The sequence below is a fragment of the Tilletiaria anomala genome (assembly GCF_000711695.1).
Source record: "Tilletiaria anomala UBC 951 chromosome Unknown K437scaffold_134, whole genome shotgun sequence".
In the NCBI taxonomy this organism is placed as follows: Eukaryota; Fungi; Basidiomycota; class Exobasidiomycetes; order Georgefischeriales; family Tilletiariaceae; genus Tilletiaria; species Tilletiaria anomala.
The window spans coordinates 22,310-39,243 of record NW_013546888.1 but is presented as its reverse complement, the minus strand read 5'-3'; the positions used below and the strand labels follow the sequence as shown (position 1 = coordinate 39,243).

At 58.6% G+C, this 16,934-nt stretch overlaps 8 protein-coding genes across 8 annotated transcripts; 5 read left to right on the top strand and 3 right to left on the bottom strand.

Annotated features, from left to right (window-relative positions):
* Positions 1-187: 187 nt before the first annotated feature.
* K437DRAFT_259726 (galactose mutarotase-like protein) lies at positions 188-1,807 on the top strand. The gene is made up of 4 exons (XM_013384993.1): positions 188-672; positions 749-818; positions 894-1,359; positions 1,456-1,807. The coding sequence occupies exons 1-4, from the start codon at positions 345-347 to the stop codon at positions 1,504-1,506; spliced, it is 915 nt and encodes a 304-aa protein (XP_013240447.1). The 5' UTR covers positions 188-344; the 3' UTR covers positions 1,507-1,807.
* Positions 1,610-1,992, bottom strand: K437DRAFT_36872 (uncharacterized protein). Its single transcript, XM_013384980.1, has one exon. It carries the CDS (start codon positions 1,905-1,907, stop codon positions 1,713-1,715), a length of 195 nt encoding a protein of 64 aa, XP_013240434.1. The 5' UTR covers positions 1,908-1,992; the 3' UTR covers positions 1,610-1,712.
* Positions 1,993-2,072: 80 nt separating this feature from the next.
* K437DRAFT_259725 (uncharacterized protein) lies at positions 2,073-5,119 on the top strand. The gene is made up of 2 exons (XM_013384992.1): positions 2,073-2,270; positions 2,358-5,119. Exon 2 carries the CDS (start codon positions 2,449-2,451, stop codon positions 5,053-5,055), a length of 2,607 nt encoding a protein of 868 aa, XP_013240446.1. The 5' UTR covers positions 2,073-2,270; positions 2,358-2,448; the 3' UTR covers positions 5,056-5,119.
* Positions 4,731-9,213, bottom strand: K437DRAFT_240579 (alpha/beta-hydrolase). The gene is made up of 7 exons (XM_013384991.1): positions 8,769-9,213; positions 8,594-8,679; positions 7,768-8,493; positions 7,580-7,676; positions 6,747-7,503; positions 5,786-6,641; positions 4,731-5,718 (listed from the first exon to the last, which is right to left on the bottom strand). The coding sequence occupies exons 1-7, from the start codon at positions 8,820-8,822 to the stop codon at positions 5,106-5,108; spliced, it is 3,189 nt and encodes a 1,062-aa protein (XP_013240445.1). The 5' UTR covers positions 8,823-9,213; the 3' UTR covers positions 4,731-5,105.
* Positions 9,214-9,369: 156 nt separating this feature from the next.
* K437DRAFT_36847 (uncharacterized protein) lies at positions 9,370-10,321 on the top strand. Its single transcript, XM_013384979.1, has one exon. The coding sequence runs from the start codon at positions 9,612-9,614 to the stop codon at positions 10,098-10,100; it is 489 nt and encodes a 162-aa protein (XP_013240433.1). The 5' UTR covers positions 9,370-9,611; the 3' UTR covers positions 10,101-10,321.
* Positions 10,322-11,018: 697 nt separating this feature from the next.
* K437DRAFT_259723 (uncharacterized protein) lies at positions 11,019-11,964 on the top strand. Its single transcript, XM_013384990.1, has one exon. It carries the CDS (start codon positions 11,365-11,367, stop codon positions 11,656-11,658), a length of 294 nt encoding a protein of 97 aa, XP_013240444.1. The 5' UTR covers positions 11,019-11,364; the 3' UTR covers positions 11,659-11,964.
* Positions 11,965-12,370: 406 nt separating this feature from the next.
* K437DRAFT_251777 (uncharacterized protein) lies at positions 12,371-14,387 on the top strand. The gene is made up of 5 exons (XM_013384989.1): positions 12,371-12,609; positions 12,696-12,841; positions 12,953-13,278; positions 13,351-13,894; positions 13,983-14,387. The coding sequence occupies exons 1-5, from the start codon at positions 12,484-12,486 to the stop codon at positions 14,014-14,016; spliced, it is 1,176 nt and encodes a 391-aa protein (XP_013240443.1). The 5' UTR covers positions 12,371-12,483; the 3' UTR covers positions 14,017-14,387.
* Positions 14,069-16,448, bottom strand: K437DRAFT_270809 (uncharacterized protein; the record flags this gene model as incomplete). Its single annotated transcript, XM_013384988.1, has 2 exons — positions 14,069-16,332; positions 16,421-16,448. 2 exons carry the CDS (start codon positions 16,446-16,448, stop codon positions 14,069-14,071), a joined length of 2,292 nt encoding a protein of 763 aa, XP_013240442.1.
* Between the last annotated feature and the right edge of the window lie 486 nt (positions 16,449-16,934).

The window sequence follows — 16,934 nt, the reverse complement described above, 5'->3', positions numbered from 1 at the left end:
TGGTTATGATATGTCGCTCTCAAGTTGCCTTCTAATCCATTTAGTAGCTAAGCAAATTGTCCGACAAGGTCCGGGTTCGATTCCCGGTCGGGGAAATCTTTTTGCTTGAGGTATGTTTTTTGCTCAAAACGCATTGGCGCACTTGTGTGCACTTTCATTATATTCACCTCGCCTTCATGCCCAGGGCCTCTTGTCTGTGCATGATGGGCTATTGATCTTTTGTTTGATTCGTGGAACACCCTCAATGCACCTTGGGTTTTTACAAGGTTGGCCATGTTTTTTGAGTAGTGCGCGTAATAGCCAAACAAGACGACTGAGTTAGCCTCTCTACTTCGGCCAAAAAAATGTCGCGCGACGAGCAAGTCGGCAAAGTGACGCTCACGACACCTTCGGGCCGGTCGTCCGTCGAGGTGCTTCAGTATGGCGCGACGGTGATCTCATGGAAGTACGACGGCGCTGAGCAGCTCTTCCTCTCCCGCCAATCTCCGCTCGACGGCTCGGCCGCCATCCGCGGTGGCATCCCGATCATCTTTCCCGTCTTTGGCAGCCCGAGCGAGTATGAGGACCACGCGGGGCTGGAGAAGCTGCCGAAGCACGGATTCGCGAGGACGGCAGAGTGGAAGGTCATCGAAGGGCGTGTGGACAAGGAAGTCACTGCTTCGTGTGTGCTGGGTGAGTGGATAACGTCGGGGAAGGTGCCAAGGGGGCTGGCGTTGAAATCAACGAGCTTACACTCGGGTCATTGTAGAGCTCAACTCGGTAGATTACAAGGAGATTCGGGACGCCTACCAATGGCCTGTTCATCTCGAATACCACATGTGCGTTCCGAGGTGAATCGAGCATCTTAAGCGCTGGCGCTCTTGGCTGATGGTCGACTCGCACCTTTGACACAGTCGCCTTTCGGACTCCCCTGCGTCGCTCGAGTGCAGCCTGAAAGTCAAGCACCTCGCCGGCTCTTCCACGATGCCCGCACGCTTCCATGTGTTGCTGCACAACTATATTGCAGTTGGTGATGCGACGCAAGCGGGCGTGTCTGGACTCAAGGGGGTTACCTATGTGGACAAGAACGCGTCCAAGGCGCGCGTCGCCGAGTCGAGCGACCCCATCTTGCTGCACGGGCAGGCGTCTGACCGGGTGTATCAGGGTGGTGCGCCGGATGTGGCACTGCTGTACAACGACGGTAGTGGCCGGCAGCTCGTCGTGAGCAGGAGCGAAACCCTTCAGGACACGACTCTTTGGAACCCGGCGGAAGCAGCCGCGAAAGGACTCAAGGATCTGCACGAGGGCGGGTGGAGGGAGTACATCTGCATCGAGCCTGGGAGCGTGGCTGCGCTGAACGAGCTGCCAGCGGGTCAAGAGGTGCGTGGAAGTGCACATCTCTCTCTTTTTCTCTCTCTGACCCTTGCATCGTGGAAGCTGACAAGAGGTAATGTGTGGTCGTCTCCCCCTTACCAGTGGGTCGGTACGCAGCAGCTCAGGATTGTCGAGGGCAAAAGCAAAGTGTAGTACGGCGCACATCGACAAGACTGGTGCGTGCTGAGCATCCAAGCGCACGTATGACCTGGTGATAGGCTACTACTAGAATGGTAAAAGTGATAATACGCATGTCGTTTTCATAGGGCATCACTGATGCATGCTTGCGTACGTGTCTGCTTGCTGCCGGGCCCAAGCGCAAAGCAACCGCTGCGAGGGAGGGGAATGCTGGACGGGCGTCATCTCGAAAGCGAGAGGTGCTCAGCTCCACATGGACGAGGGCAGGGTATTATCATTCCGAATGTATCCATTGCTGCGGAATAGACCTTTGAATGGCAGCTCGCACCACTTGTACATATGCATGTGGGGTCGCTGGTCTGGCGGAAACCGGCGATTGCCCTCGGCTCCCGCGCCATACGTGCATGCGCCTGCATGGCGCAGGCAGCTGTGGTGCTGTGCTGCTGTGGTAATGGGAGTCGTCTTGCAGGTTTCAGGGACGGATTGTCTGCCTTGTGTTTTTATTTCTTTTCCCGGGGTTTAAAAAGAAATCGCGCGAGCAGATGGGAGAATGCAGTCTCCACACCACCACCTCTCATAGAGTGGCTCTCCTTTGTCCTCGACACGCTCGATGGGCAATGCTCGCATCTCAGCCGGGGCCCACCATCTCTGATCTCCCCTGCCCCCGCTGCTACCGCCGCCGCCGACGTCGACGGTCTACCCTCTTCTCTTCCGTCGTAGTCGCCGTGTCGGTCGGCAACTCGTCTCGTCGCGGGTAGGCCTCGAGAGATGCACTCCAGGTGGGTTCGCCTCTGAAGCCGAGCTGAGAAAAGATGGGCAGGGCTGACAGGGTTCCACACATGACGACCGTTTTTTGTGCAAGCAAGCCCCCCTCTCCCCACTCCTGCGAGTCTTCTTCTTTAGTGAGAGGACACGAGCCTGGCTACTTGCAGCCGACGAGACCCCAGATCAACCACAATGACGGCATCCACGAGCCGCCCAGGCTCTCCCGTGCCCGTGCCCATACCCATGCCCTCCGCCTCATCGCGCCTCTACCTCTCAGTCGACTGCGGTGGGTCCAAGACAGCTGCAGCCGTTGCGGACGGCCGCGGTGTCATCCTCGGCCGCGGCCTCGGCGGCGCAGCCAACTACACCGACGTCGGTCTCGGCAACTTCCTCCGCAGCGTCCGCAACACCGTCGACGCGGCCATGTCCGCCGTCGCCGCACACGCATACACACGCACCGCCCAGTCGCCCGATGACGAGGCGGCCATCGTCAGGGACAAGGCGATGCAGTGGAGCGCGCAGAGCAAAGCGTGGCGCCGACATCGTTACACCGCGTCGACGGGCAGCGGCACCTACGTTCATGATGGCGGGACCGGCGCCTGCAACAGCGTCGGCGACGGGCACGCGGCCCCCGAGCCGTCCTCTTTCGATGACGAGGGTTCCGGCGCCCCGCGTTTCTCGTTGCCCATTTCCAACTCAGTCCTGTTCAGCTCACAGCAGCAGCAGCGGCACGCGCGACCGCCGCCGCCACCCCCGCTAATCTTCGAGGCGGCGTGGTTCGGCATCGCGGGCGTCGACTCGCCCGCGGACGTCATGCGCCTGTCCCCTCACCTGGCATCACTCCTATCGCTGCCGCACCCATCACCGCGGCTCATCGTTGCAAATGACACGTCTCTGCTCGCGGCACCAGTGCACGACGCCGCGTTCCCGGGTACCCGCACGGGCGTCGTCACTATCGCGGGCACCGGCAGCATCGTCATGAGTTACCGCCCAGACCAGCAGGGCGGCGGCCTGCGTACCATCGGCCGCGCCGGCGGCTTTGGCTGGCTCCTTGGCGACGAGGGTAGTGGCTACGCCGTCGGACGAGACGCCGTACGCAAGGTGCTCGAACAGGCCGATCGCGAGCGCATACAGCGTGATTACGCCATGCACGCGTCGTGGCACGAAAAGGCGCCCGGCCTGCAACCACAGCCGCAGCAACAGCAGCAAGCTCCTTCTTCATCATCCCCCACCGCCACCGCAGCACCAGGACCAGCAGCCAAGCGTCTGGGGCTCGCGGCCAACGGAAGCTCGACGTTCAGCGCGTCCTACCCGAGCACGTCATCTGCGACGACGGCATCGCTCAACATCCCCGAGCGCAGCCTCAAGCTCGCAGACATGTCGCATGCGCTGCGCGATCGCATCTTACAGGCGTGGGGCCTGCTGAGCACCGACGGTCTTTTTAACGCCGTGTACAGCGCCGCGTCACCCCAGCTCGCCACCAGGGTCACGCAGGCGGCCCCCCGGGGTGTGAACAGCCCCGTTGCGACAGCCAAGGCTCCGCCGCTAGGAGACGCGGAGGGTGCCGACGACAACGATATAGGCGGCAAGGCCAAAGGCACTGCCGAACCTGATGTACCGGCAGGGTCCGTGCCGATTGCCATTCCGGGAGGAAATGGAGGAGCAGGGCAAGGACACGACACAGCTTGCGAACAGGTCCGCCTGTTCCCAACGAAAGACTCTGCGCAGCTGATCCGCGCCAAGGCACCCGAACACATCAAGCTGGACCTATCCGAGCGCCTGTCATCCAAGATGCTACTCCCGCCCGATGCGCCAGGCGTCGATCTGGAGCTCGAGCGCATGCACTCGCCCGTCCCGCCGCTCAGCACGTCCCGGCCTGCCACGCCGGTGAGCAGTAGCGAAAGCGAGGCGAGCAGCAGCGAGGGTACCAGCGGTGCTGGTGATGCCAGAGCTGAGCTCGGCGATGGGCTCGTCGATGACCATGACCATGATGATGATGCGAACATATCCAACGTGCTCGCTGGAGCAGCCATCGTCGGTACTGGCACGGCCGCTGCAAGGGCAAGGGCAGACGCGCTCGCGACCGCGCATGGACAGCAACAATTGCCAAGTACGCGCCTGGGGTCCTCGGGCATAGCAGCCGACATAACCAGTTCCAGCGTCACCACGACGACGACCAATGGGCATGCGAAAGATGTATCCTTAACCCCTACGAGCACGACCCGCCGCCTGACGCTGCGTCGTCGGCACTACGGCCGCGGGCACGGCCAGGCGGGCTCCAGCGACGATGCGAAGAACATGGACCTGGCGGCTACCGGCGAGCGTGCGCAGCAGCAGCAGAATCACAAGCACACATTGTCCAATGGTTCTGCCCATTCACAAGCGCAGGCGGAAGATCTACATGCGCACGACGAGTGGTCGGATTCGTTTCAAGCGCGCAAGCACCGCTTGGCCTCACTGGCGCCCATCGTGTTCCACCTCGCCTTCAACCGTGACGATGCGCTCTCGCTCGAGATTCTTCGTTCGCAGGCGCGGCAGATCGCGCTGCAGATCCTCGACGTTGTCCGACCCGACGGGCCGTCGCACTGCCATCTGTCCACCGACGAGAGCGTGCTGTGCATGGGCGGCAGCCTGTTCGGCGTCGAGCGGTACCAGCACCTGCTGATCCAGGAACTCGCAAAGTTCAATGTGCACTTTGCCAGGCATGTCTTCATCCACGACCCTGCGCGGGGAGGCGCGACGGCGCTCGCGTGCATCTGGGAGGACAAGTACAAGCAAACTGAGACGGCACATGGTTAGACAGAGATTATCGATCGTTAGGATTGCATGTTGTAGTGTAGAATGGCAAATTACTTTACTCCTCCATGGTTTACTTGATCAGCTGTCCGTCGCAGATCCGTTTCCTCAACGCAACGATTTTTCAGTCGCTCTCTCCGTGAGCGGCGCCCTCGTTCTCCCAGCTTCCTCATCCCTTCGTCTTCCTGACGTTCCGACATTGGGTCAACGTGCACCTTTTTCCGGTGGAGCGTATTCATCGCCGAGGTCCACAGCCTAATGCCGCCGCCGGCTGGTCTCTTGCGGTGCTCCTTCTCGGCGCCGCTCTGCTTTGGCGCTCCCGTGGAGCCTGTGGGCGTGGTGCCGCCGAGCTTGGCGCGGGCGCGCAAGCTGGTCTGCAGGAGCGCCAGCGCGTCTTCCGTATCGCGACGGCCGGCGATCGCGCTGGGCGGCGGTGTCTCGTCGGACAGGTCCATCGGCCCGTAGCGCATGCCGGTCGTCCATGTGACCGTGCGGCCCGCGGTGGTGTACTTTGCAACTCCGTGGTTGGGCGTGTTCAGGAGCCCACGCTGGGCTGCGCGACGGAGGATGCACAGTGCCTTGGCTTCGTTCTGCGCCTTGCGTTTCGCAACGCGTTTAGCTTCAGATTTGAACTTTTTCGCCCAAAGCCTCTGCCCGGTCATGTACCTGCCCGTGATGCGTATCCTGTGTTAGTTCGCAACTGCTGGGCACGGGCAGCGTGATCTTCACTCACCGGACAGCAGGACCCTCTTTGATGATTCCGATTTCATCAGGGGGAAGCTGGAGCGCAGCAAAGTGCTCTTCAGGCTCCATCGGGCGGATCTTACCTCTGATGTCCACCCTCTCCCGGATCATGTACTCCTGGAAGGAAGGCCGTAGAAGCGGGACTGCTCCAGAGTACTCGTTCTGCACGCCCAACGATACGAGACGGCGTTTCCCCTCTCGCAGTGTGGCCTTGCGTTTCTGCTCGAACTGGTGCGCTGTGAGCTTGATGTCGTCCGCAGCCTCTACATCGTGCGGCTCGGCGCTGGCAATGCGAGGACTAGGGGTGCGGTTCGGCGTCAGTGGCGTGACCGGTGTCATGGTGGTCGGTGAATCAGCCGTGCATGAGCCTCCAATAACAGCGTCGGAAGCAATGTCGGAGATATGCAGCTGCGCCAGCACGTGCATGAGGCCAGCCGAGCTGGACGAGCCCGCCCCCTCCTCTTGCTGGCCCGGCTGCGCTGAGGCTGTGCTGTCGTTCGTCAACGTTATTGCGTCCACCGAGAGATTCAAGCTGGACGAATGCGTCTCGCTCCGCATGACTTTCAATCGCTGATCCTGATGGAAGTCCGGGAAAGGATCAATATAGCTGGTCGGGGCGCCGGTGACGTGCTTTACGAACGACGAGATGGCCCGGTACGCGTACTTGGCTTGCGTCGTGAATGAGAAGACGGTGAGCACGTGGCACATCTCGTCGAACAGCTGGAAATGCACTTTCGTCGGCTTGCTGTCGTACTTCTTCATGCTATCGCGGGAACGCGGCCGTCGCTGCAGATGGTATTCTGAAAGAGGGTACTCCATAGGTCGAGCTGCGCGGTGCGCGAGGTCTGTATCACGTTTGCATTGTCAATGGAGGAGGAAAGAGGAGGTCAGCAGCTTCAATAGTCATATTCCGCAGCAGATCGATCGAGCTACTGTTCGTATGGACGTACAGATGATCTCATCCCTCAACACCTCGCCATTGCCAGCGAGGATGTACAGTGGTGGCAGTCCACCGAGGCTGCCGTGAAGAATAGGCGAGCAGAGCGGGTGCCCGAGCTGAGCGTTGGTAGCATACTGCTGAATCTGGCCCTTGACGACGATCTTGTCTCCCCATTCCTTTTTGTGCTCGGGGTCCGTCACCCGTATCTCGATTGGATCAGAGTAGAGGAACTTGGGGGTGGATGGCATCGCCACATCCTCTGCTGCCTCGCCGGGGATGTCCCACTTCTTGCTTCGATCGTGATTGACAGCGTGACTGTTCTCGGTGCTACTCAAAGCAGCACATATTGTTTGCGAGACGTCTTGTTGACCCTTGACAGGCGGTGGGTCTGCTTTCTTGCTCCCATCGCCGCCGGTGTTGTCTTCTGCGGTTGCCTCTGGGGCTGTGCTGAATACAGGCCAGAGGGTCGAGGGCTTGTGGATGAACCCGTACGGCGGGATGATATCCGTGTCAATGTTCTGCAAGATGGACGGGAAGCTGTGCGTCATGTCGCACCAGGGCGAGATGAGCACGGCGCCGGCGGGCATGGGCAGGTCCATGTCGCGCAGCAGCGTCAGGAGCGCGAGCGACATGCCACCGCCAGCGCTGTCGCCCGCGAGGACGAGGTGAGCCGGGTCGACGGCTTTGTGCTTCGCCTCGGGTGGAGGGCGGATCAGGTAGAGGTACGCGGCAAGCAGGTCGTGCAGCGGGCATGGCCAGGGATACTGCTCCAAGGAAGTGGGCATCAGCGTGAACCCATTCCGCGATTGAGAGGTAACGCTGTCATTTGCATCCGCAGCTCACGTTCGGTGCCTTTCGATAATTGACTGCAAAAGCTCTGCCTCCGAACTTTCTGGCGTATCGGATGATCTGATACCTGTGCGTATTGATGGACCCCCAGCTGTATAAAGGTAAACGATGTGAAGGCTTTTTGGTCAGCAAACAGATGTTTTAGGCTGCCTCGCGAAAGGCAATGTGGCGTTGGTACTGACTAGTATGCGCCACCATGGCAATATAGCAAGACCCTTTTCAGCCGATCGAGATTCTCGAAGGCCGCGAAAGCATTCTCGTCAAATTCGTTGCCATCGAGATCGACCTCCTCCCACGCTGGTCCAGAATCGCAGCCTTGAGCATCTTTCCCGCCTTCCTGCTTCGCTTGAGCAGCAGCAGCACCATCGCGATTATTGTGCACAACGCGCACAATGCGGCCGACAGTGTGGTCTTTCCAGTTGCCGGCACGCTTGGACATCTTGGCATTGTGCCGCTTGGTGTGTTTCGATTTCTCGCTCCACCTTGCCCTCTGCGCCGCCGCCTGCAAATCAGGCTTGCCTTGTGGCCTCGCTCCTCCGCCTTCACCTCCAATAGCAGTAGCGGTACCATTGCCTGTACCTTGGTACTTTTGCTCCTCCCTCGCCATCTCCCTTTCGACATGCTTGCCCAAATTCCAGTCGCTCGTCTGCGCGATCCACTCCGCCTCGATGCCCGCGAGGCTGCGGACCTGCCACCACTTTTCGCCGCCGACGACATTTTGCAGGTCGTCCGGGCCAAAGTACTCAATCAGGATGCGCGCAGCGTTGTCGCAGGAGGACAAGGGGATAAGCACACCGATCACCGTTGCCGACGGCGGACTGGGGACGTGCGTATTAGTAAAGGACTGCAGCGAGTCGACCGTGTCGTGTGTTGCAATTTGGCAGAATTTACGCACGATGGCGAAGGTTCTGTGGCTCACAATGCGAGTCCAATTGCGCGCAAAGATGTCAGGGACTTCATTCTAACCTCAATCTTCTCACAACGCAGGAGGAGTGATCGCGAACCCACTCGCGGAAGAGAATCTCATCGGACGCTTCGGTGTGTCTGTCCTCCCTTGATTTTCGCGCTTGTTCAAGGTAGTGCTTGAAGAAAGTCTACCGGGTGTGCAAGAAGCACGAAGCCGTCGCATCAGCAAAGCTGAGCGCAGGGACACGGAGAAACATACAGAGATACCATTACGCACCTTGATCACGATGGGTGTGATCGACGCGCCTATGGCCAATGTTGTGATTGTCATCACTGCGAGAACTTTGAAGAGCGGCTCACTCGAAGGTCATGCGATTCACTAAGGATGATGATATTTCGTTGATATGCGTGATCTTCGACGATGACTATAACCGAGAGCAGTGCACAGGTGACACTGACCAAGCAGCGATGCTTTGTTATTGACTATCGCCGCTCGTGCGTACGTCCCAGGCACGATGGTGTCACACAGTAGCACTGAGAGAGCTGGACCCGGCTGCCATTACTTCAGGCTGGGAGGAAGAGATGATGAGACCGGAGGCTGAAACCAGACATCCACCATCAAAAAAGGAGTGAGTCTCATTGATACTGTAGCAAGTATGAGACGTTTGATCGGTGATCATCTGAGTCCAGGATGGCGGCTACTTTGATGTGGGTCGGGTCTATCTGGTTGCCGGTTTCCAGGAATGAGACGATCTGTCGATACTCCCTGTAGCAGCGCGCACACCTCTGTGACCGGTGCCGTGCCCGTGCCCTGTCCACTCAGTGACCCCCCGGACAACCCACCCAAATGTCCTGGGGTTTGTAGAGTGTTCAGCGCTTTGTCCCTAAAGTTCAGGGGTTTTGGAAGTGGGTTTGTCGCAAAATCTTCAACGCACCTGGAAGCCCAGCAAGGACACATGTGTAAGCAAATGATAGACGAGCGCGAGCGTCAAACACATCTCGCTCCGAGCAAGATACTCAAATCCTTCGACCTGGAGCTCAGACATACGCGTCGGAATCCCAGTCGAGATGCGTGTTTAATGCCCACAATGCGCCATCTGTAACGAGATGTAGGGGATCAATGCCTGGAATGAAGATGACTGTCATTTCATCTCTGAGGATGGTCGAGCGACTAGTGAACACGATGGACGTGGTCCTCGGTAAGGATGATGCGTGTCAGATACCGGCCACTGCAATCGACGACCTCCACACACTCAAGGCCAAGAGTGAGGACATCATCCGCGCGTCACTCGCGAAGAAAAGGCGGCGTGGGCCCACAACAAATAGACAGGGACGGGTTATGTGGTTCGCTTCATCATCAATCTCACCGCCAATGATGAAGGCTGAGTTTCGTGGCCGGTATGCTAGTATGCAAGACGTGATTTGGCTTAAAGAATGTGTAATATGCTGTGAACATTGCAATATACTTTCAAAGGAATCAAGGCCGGGGACCGCCGTGATCCTCATCGCCCCGTTTCTACCCCGTACATGGGTGGTCGTCCTCACGGGCGAAGGCCAGCGCGGGGCTTCAGCGCTCATGCCTGCTCAGGTGCTCGCGGGGTTCGCGTAATGTAGGTAGATGCAGGTCAAGGGTGTCGCGACAGCGGGATCACAGGACGTCATTTGGTATCGTCTGTGTGGTCAATGGAGGAGGCGAGCGGCAGGAATGCGTTTCGACCTTTTTGCTCAACCACACTCTCGTCTCGAGCACACACAGTCGCCCCGCTGTCGCTCACTAGATGTGAGTTAAAAAGTTCTTTGGGAGGTGTCGGACCCCAGATTTGTCCCAAAACTATTAACCACCTCAAATTTGGTAAGCGGATCCACCTGGATCTAGACTGATTTGCTCGAAGTTCTATACTCAAGGTCAATATTGACCAAAATTGTCAAATGTGTTCGACGAACCTGCGGCGCGGCTAGCAGGGGTGCGGGCCGACCGGACTTTGTCACCAGCCGTCGCGTGAGGCACGTAATGACCCAAGTCCAAATAAAAGGGTTGTACATATGGACTGCTGCCCCCCCCTCCCAAAACGGCAGAGCGATAAGGTCATAAGAGAAGTAACAAATAACCCGGGGTCTCCGAGTCGGCTATCTGAAAGTGCCACCATTGCACTCCACACTGAGGCGCCACTTGACTCGCGTGTTGCAGCCCGAGGTAAGGAGACAGTCGAGTGGTGACAGGGTGTACACAGTGGACGGCAGTGGCCAGCTCGCACACCACAACTCCGATCCACACCTATTCGGTTTGGATCCTGCTGCAGTAGTGGTGATGCGCTGATGGCATATTGAGAATGGCCTACTTAGCACCCTGGCCGTAAACCAACGCGGCCAAAGTTGACCATCTCTTTTACAATGGGTCTATGTGTGATGCAGTGCGAGGCGCCTGCAGATCCGCCGGGGTCATGTCGGTGCTGCCCTCCACTGGAGCGCCAGTTCCAAAGTTGATACGTTAAAAGGTAAAAGTGCACATAGCCCTGAGGCTGGGCTACAGCGGTCTACGCTGAACAAGCGCTCTTCGTGGCTCCTGCACCGGCGTGTATTCTTAAAAGTCAAAGCTCCAGGCGACCCTCACTCTTCCCATCCTCTCCCTTCTCCATCCCCAGCCCTCGCCCATCCTTACATCCCTTCTCCATCGTCCCTTCAATAGAAAAAGCATCAAGCAGAACCGCCGGACGGTTCGCTTCGAGTTCTGCGCTGTTGCAATCTCCGTGGCTCATCCACGAACGCAAGATCATCGGCGAGTCCGTTGCATCCTTTCATCCCACCCATCAAGCCCTTTATCGCCGCTTTCCCACAGAGGATAGCTTAACAAGGACCAAAAACCTCATCTCATTATGAGGCTCGCTCATCTTCGTGCATCCTCTCTCCTGGCCGTGATGGCCACGCTGCTCATCGCTGTATTGGTCTCCGCGGCGCCGATCCCAGACCCAGCGCCGGCACCGCAACCACAGCCACAACCGCTGGTCGTCAAGAACGGCAAGCTCTTCGGCATCGACCTGACTGGCAAGGACAAAGGCCAGAGCACGGCGCTCGAAAACATCCTCAGCTCCGACCCCACTGTCAATCAGGTCAAGAAAGTCGGCACCGAGGCCGAGAAGATGTTCGGGCGCGACGTAGCACCCGCCTAGACCTGGTTGGTATAGGCCCACTCGAAGCTGCGACACCGCTAGAGCTAGCTGGGAATACAAAGGCTGTATGTCGGCAGCTGACACATTCTGGCGCCTATTCCAAGCAGCAGCAGACCGCACAAGAGAGAGTGCGACGTCAAGGGATGCCCGCAGCTACTACGAATCTCCGTTGGTGGTGCACATGCACAGGAGGACGACCCCGCAGGTGCTAGCTTATATTGGGAAGATGTGGAAGTTGGAGGGGACATTCAGTAGCCCATTACATGTATCGATTGGCCACACTTGTGGCAAGTCTGTCTCAGTCTCTTTCTCATTCGTCGTTGCTGCGATCTGGAGACTGGCTAGCTATGATCTTGAACAAATACATTCTTTCCGCCTCTCCGAGCGGCAATCGCTAGGGTCCTTCTCCAAGCGCCTCGCACTCGCACTGGGCTGCATGCGTAAGCGAGTGTGAGATGAAGGGCCGGTTCAGAACCATAGAAGCTCACGCTTTAGTCGGCTGTTTGATAAGCATCCTGAAAAGGCAGTGATCGACTCGAAGGAGGAGCGTCGCAGACGGTGATGAAGATTGAAGAGGTGGAGAGAGCAATGCACCTGTGTGTTGTCTTTGTCTCGCTCTGTCGTTCCGCTGCACCGAGATCCACACAAGTTGAATATAATACGTTACCTCCATGTGCATCTGGGCTCTCCTTACCTCGATGGATTCGAGAGGCAACGCTCGGCGCAGCAATTGGGGCCTTGGTGAGCAGCACACTGTCGAAGGCACAGACGAGGGACCCGGTAGCACGTTGCTGACCGGCTCGTCGCAGAAACAACCCGTCCACAATGAGCGTCTCACCCGAAGCGTTGCTCTTCCGACGCTCGGTCTGGGATTCGCGCATCCCCGTCGCCGTCACGTTCGACATTTCGCAGCTGCCGCCAGGCTCGGACGTCACCTTGGACACGTACTACGTGAGATGGTGACCGGTAGTTTCTCCCATTTCTATTTTGCAGGCTCGTTCTGATGTTATAAACCCCCTCCCGCTTCTACCCGCTAGACGGCCGCACCGCGCGTGTCGTACCTTACTCTGTTGTTGGCTGACGTCCGCAAGTATCTGGTCGACCAGGTCATAGAGCCATCAGCGCTCTCCAAGCTCTCCGAAAAGGATTTTTGGTTCGAGTGTGAAGGTATGCCGCTTAAGTGGTACGTCTTTCCTCCTTGGCGCTCCGCGCGAACTGGCTTTTAACCAACCACTCAAGTAAATGGAGAAGGCTGACTCACAATGACGTGCGCTGTCCGTAACCCCGATTTCAGGCACTGGCCCATCGGCTTGCTTTACGACTGCTTTTTGGGCTCTTCTGATCGGACACGACATGTGCCCCCCGCGGCGTCTTCACTGGACGATGACTGTGGGCCGCGTGCGGGGCCTTCCAGCTACGCAAACCTGCCATGGCGGATCAAGCTGCACATTCGCGAGCCGCCGATGGACAAGCTCTACTCATCCTGTGGCTTAGACGGCTGCCGGGCGAGCTTCATGAGCCGGATTAAGGAAGCTGACTTTGTGCGCTTCGGCAACACCAAGCGCGTCGTGAACCTGCGGCGGCAGGAGCAGGATGCCCTGTGGGACGGAGTGATAGAGCGTGAGCAGCGCTAGCATCTCGCATGCGAGCGTAGCGAAAGGCCATCCTAATGCTCATCTTGCCTTCTTGCAGAGGATTTCGACAAGTACTGGTCGGTCGCTGCCAAGCTTGTGCCGCCACCGTCGAGCGTTGCGCCTCCCATATCCCGGCAATCTTCCCGCGCGCCGTCCCTGCTCGGCGGTGCAGGCCTGGAGGATCGCGCATTCCTCACAAACCACGCGAACGAAAGTCAAACGAGCCTCGCGCCCAGCTTAGCCAGCAATGCACCTAGCGAGGTTCCTTCCGCAACAGGTCCAGCTGGCGCAAATGCAGGCCTCACCACAAACGCGAATAAAGACGCGAACGCAGCACGTGCTGTGCCGATACGCTTTCACCTCCCGGACAACGCGCCTCTCGTGCAGGAGCCCGTCGCGCCGCTGCTCGAAGACGGGCGACCCGCGACGCTTCAGTCGACGCTCAGCGCGCTCTTTCCCCTCCTCTTCCCCCCGCCACCTGCTTTCCGGCTCGGGACGATCGCATCGCCAAACCTGGCATATCCGGTCGTACATGGCATCGTCGTCCCGCTCGAAAGCGAAATCAGTTGGCTGGGCTCGACCTTTACCAGCGCCGATGGATGGTGGGTTGCGGCACCTGGCTGCTAGTATTCCACAACTTTCGCCTCTCACTCGCTGACACATGGGTCGTTTCACTTCGCCGTCTGCTAGGTTAAGCGTTGTCATAGTCCTCGCTGCCCACTAGCACACGCGATTCCCTCTGATGAATGCAAACTACGTACAGCAGTTTCTACCTTTCAGAACACATCGTCGTCCCCGCTGTCCAGATCTGACAGACTGTAATCCGAGAAGGCGCCGACGTCGACTCCGTACATCTCATCGTATGCCTTTTGCTGACCCGTTTGGGTAGCACCGAGCGGAGCCTTGACGTTCCGCCATTTCGGCGCGCCCTTTATCCGCAGTTTTGGCTCGGCAAGCGTCTGGCTATCCACGCTGCCACGCGCAAGGAGACGCTCTCTAATGTCGTTATCGTGCGCCTCCCCTCCTTCATCGCCGCTTGCAAGCTTTCCGTATGCGTCCGTGAGCGGGTTAAAGCCTATCTTCTTGATGGCTTCGGCGCTGTAGCGATAGCGGGGGCCTCTGGTGCTGCCTGCCGATGTCTCCTGCATCGGATTCTGACGATTCTCCTCGTCACTGTTGAGGGTAACGCTGCAATGGTCGAGCACCAGCCTGCCTCTGCGGCCGCTCTTTGCCTTTTGGGCCTGCTGCATCTGTGCTTGTAGTGCGCGCTCGGCGCGCTGCATGATGTATGCGGCAGCGTCGCTGCGTTTCTGCGTGCGCCACAGATGGCAGTTGTCCAGCTCCTTTTCGTTCCTGCCTTGCAGCTTGAGCGCCTGGAGCCGAGCATCCGTCTCACGGGAGAGCCTGTGCTGCGGCGCGCGGTCCAGCTCGGCGACGATCATCTCCTGCCGCTTGCGCTTCTTCAGCATCTGCTCCCGCTCCTCTCTCTTGCGTCCGAGCTGAACGTTGACGTCGTATAGAATATTGGTCTCGTCGTTCAAGTCGCCGTCGTTGCGCCCACCGACGGTGTACGTGGCGCCCGTTCCGGTGCCAGAAATACCGTCCTCGGCGATGCCCATGCCTGTGAAGCCCTTCGGGGGCGCCTCACCACCGCCATTGAAGCCACCTCCGTCGCGTCCTCGCTTCATCCAGCGCGAACCGCCTCTTTCGCCCGGGCCGCTGCTGCTGGTCGGGCCGGCCGACGCAAACTCGGGACGGTGCGTGCGGCCGCGCTCGATGGCTCGCTCTTGATGGAACATGCAGATGGATCCGGCACCGGCTTTGCCGTCTCGCGAAGAGCGTACGCGCACATCCACGAATGCGCTACACCTTTCGCCGTTACGCTTGGTCGCCTCGCACGTTGCGAAATCCTCCGCTTTGCCAATGATGATCACCGAGCTGGCCGAGCGTGGCGTGACAGTGAGCATCTTGGAATCCTTGCCGCCCCAGCGGTGGGTTTCGCGCTGCGGTAGGATCCGCGGGTTGACAATCGCGATGACCGTGCCCTCGGGCTCCTTATGCAGCTTCTCAAATGCGCCACCGCTGCCGCCGGCAAAGCTGTCGTACTTGGTCTTTTGCAGCGAGTCGCCCACATGGCCTTCGAGCTCGAGCCCGCTCTCGCGTTTGACGCGGGCAAGGTCCTTATCGATGCGCGTGTCGCTTTCGAGCAGCAGCATTTCCAGCTCGTCGTCTCCACCCGGCCCCATGCCGCGCCGATAGCCGCCTGCACGCCGGAGGTCCATCAGCGAAGCGAGGAAAAACTTACGCTGGCCTTGCCGAGCGTAAGATTTGGTCTGCTGGCCGTGCAGCTCCAGCCGGTCGTCCACCTTTTCCTCGCGCACCTCCTTCGACAACTTGCGCGACAGCTGGATGGCCGACTTGCCGATGATGACGGTAATCAGCACCCACTCTTCATTCCCAAACGGCAGTTCGTACGCCCCATCTGCAGCGAAGCGGCCGTGCCAGCCCGTGTGAGGGCGCAGGCGGGCGATCGAGTAGAGCATAGAGGTCTGCACCTGCCTTCGGTCCTTATAGAGCAGATGCATGGCATCGTGCGCAAAGTAGCGACGCTTCAGTGCGATGTTGCTGTATGGCTCCACCTTTTCCCACGTGGGATCGTCATCTGGCGCGTTGAATTCGGTCGGGCCAAGCGGGACCATTTCGTTGATGCGCATCTGTTCGTCGCGCGTGAATGCCGACGTGTGCTTTCCGTTACGCTTGCATTCGCGCGCCGCATATCCATTTTCGGCGGCTGTATCTGGATCAGCGTTCTCGGAAGGGTCATCGTCTGGGCGCCTGCGTCGTGCGACAGAAATACGCGAGAGTAAGGAAGAGGAGCCAGATGGTTGAGCGTCGAAGCGGGCTTCACGTGCATCTGTATCATCGTAGATCCTCTCGTTTTCCTGAGCCGTTCCAGCCGCCTCTCTTTTCGCGCTGCGGCCAGCCGCTTGGTATCGCGCTGCCATGAGTTGAGCCTCAGAGGCTGAACGTGTCATGGCGGCTGGGGTATATCATGCACAGGGCGAGCGAGTCAGCAAAGTTTACACATGTAAAGAAAAACAATTGGTGAAGCAAGTCTGACTACCCACCGATACCATCTTTGATCGCGTCGTTCATTCTTGTGCAACCTGTAATGGTATATGCACGCGTACGATGAGGTTAAGTCCTCACGAATGAAGGTGATGTGCACCGCGACGATACGATACGAACCATTATCGCGCTCTTCGCGCTTTGGGCTGGCAGGAGCGAGCACTCTCACTGTTTTATTGATGCCTTGCGAGGACTTGGCGTCAGGCTCTCGCTTGAGAGGTTGTGTGACCGCATTTCGACTGCTTGCGCTATGGGCAGCGGACGTCGAACTGGTGCGCGAGAATGAAGCTTTGTGCATTGTGATGACCACGCCTTGTGTTGTCCTGCCTTTCCTGCGCACCCTTATCGTACGCACAATCCGCGATCCGGCCAGTCAAGCGCACGTAGAATGAACAGTTAGAGCTGCTATTGAGTCGTGGGCATCTGTTAAGGTATATAGATTGTGTGGCAGAAACTGGGGGATCGAGGTCGCATCCCGTTGCGCTATATTGCATTTCGAACGCGACGCGTTGC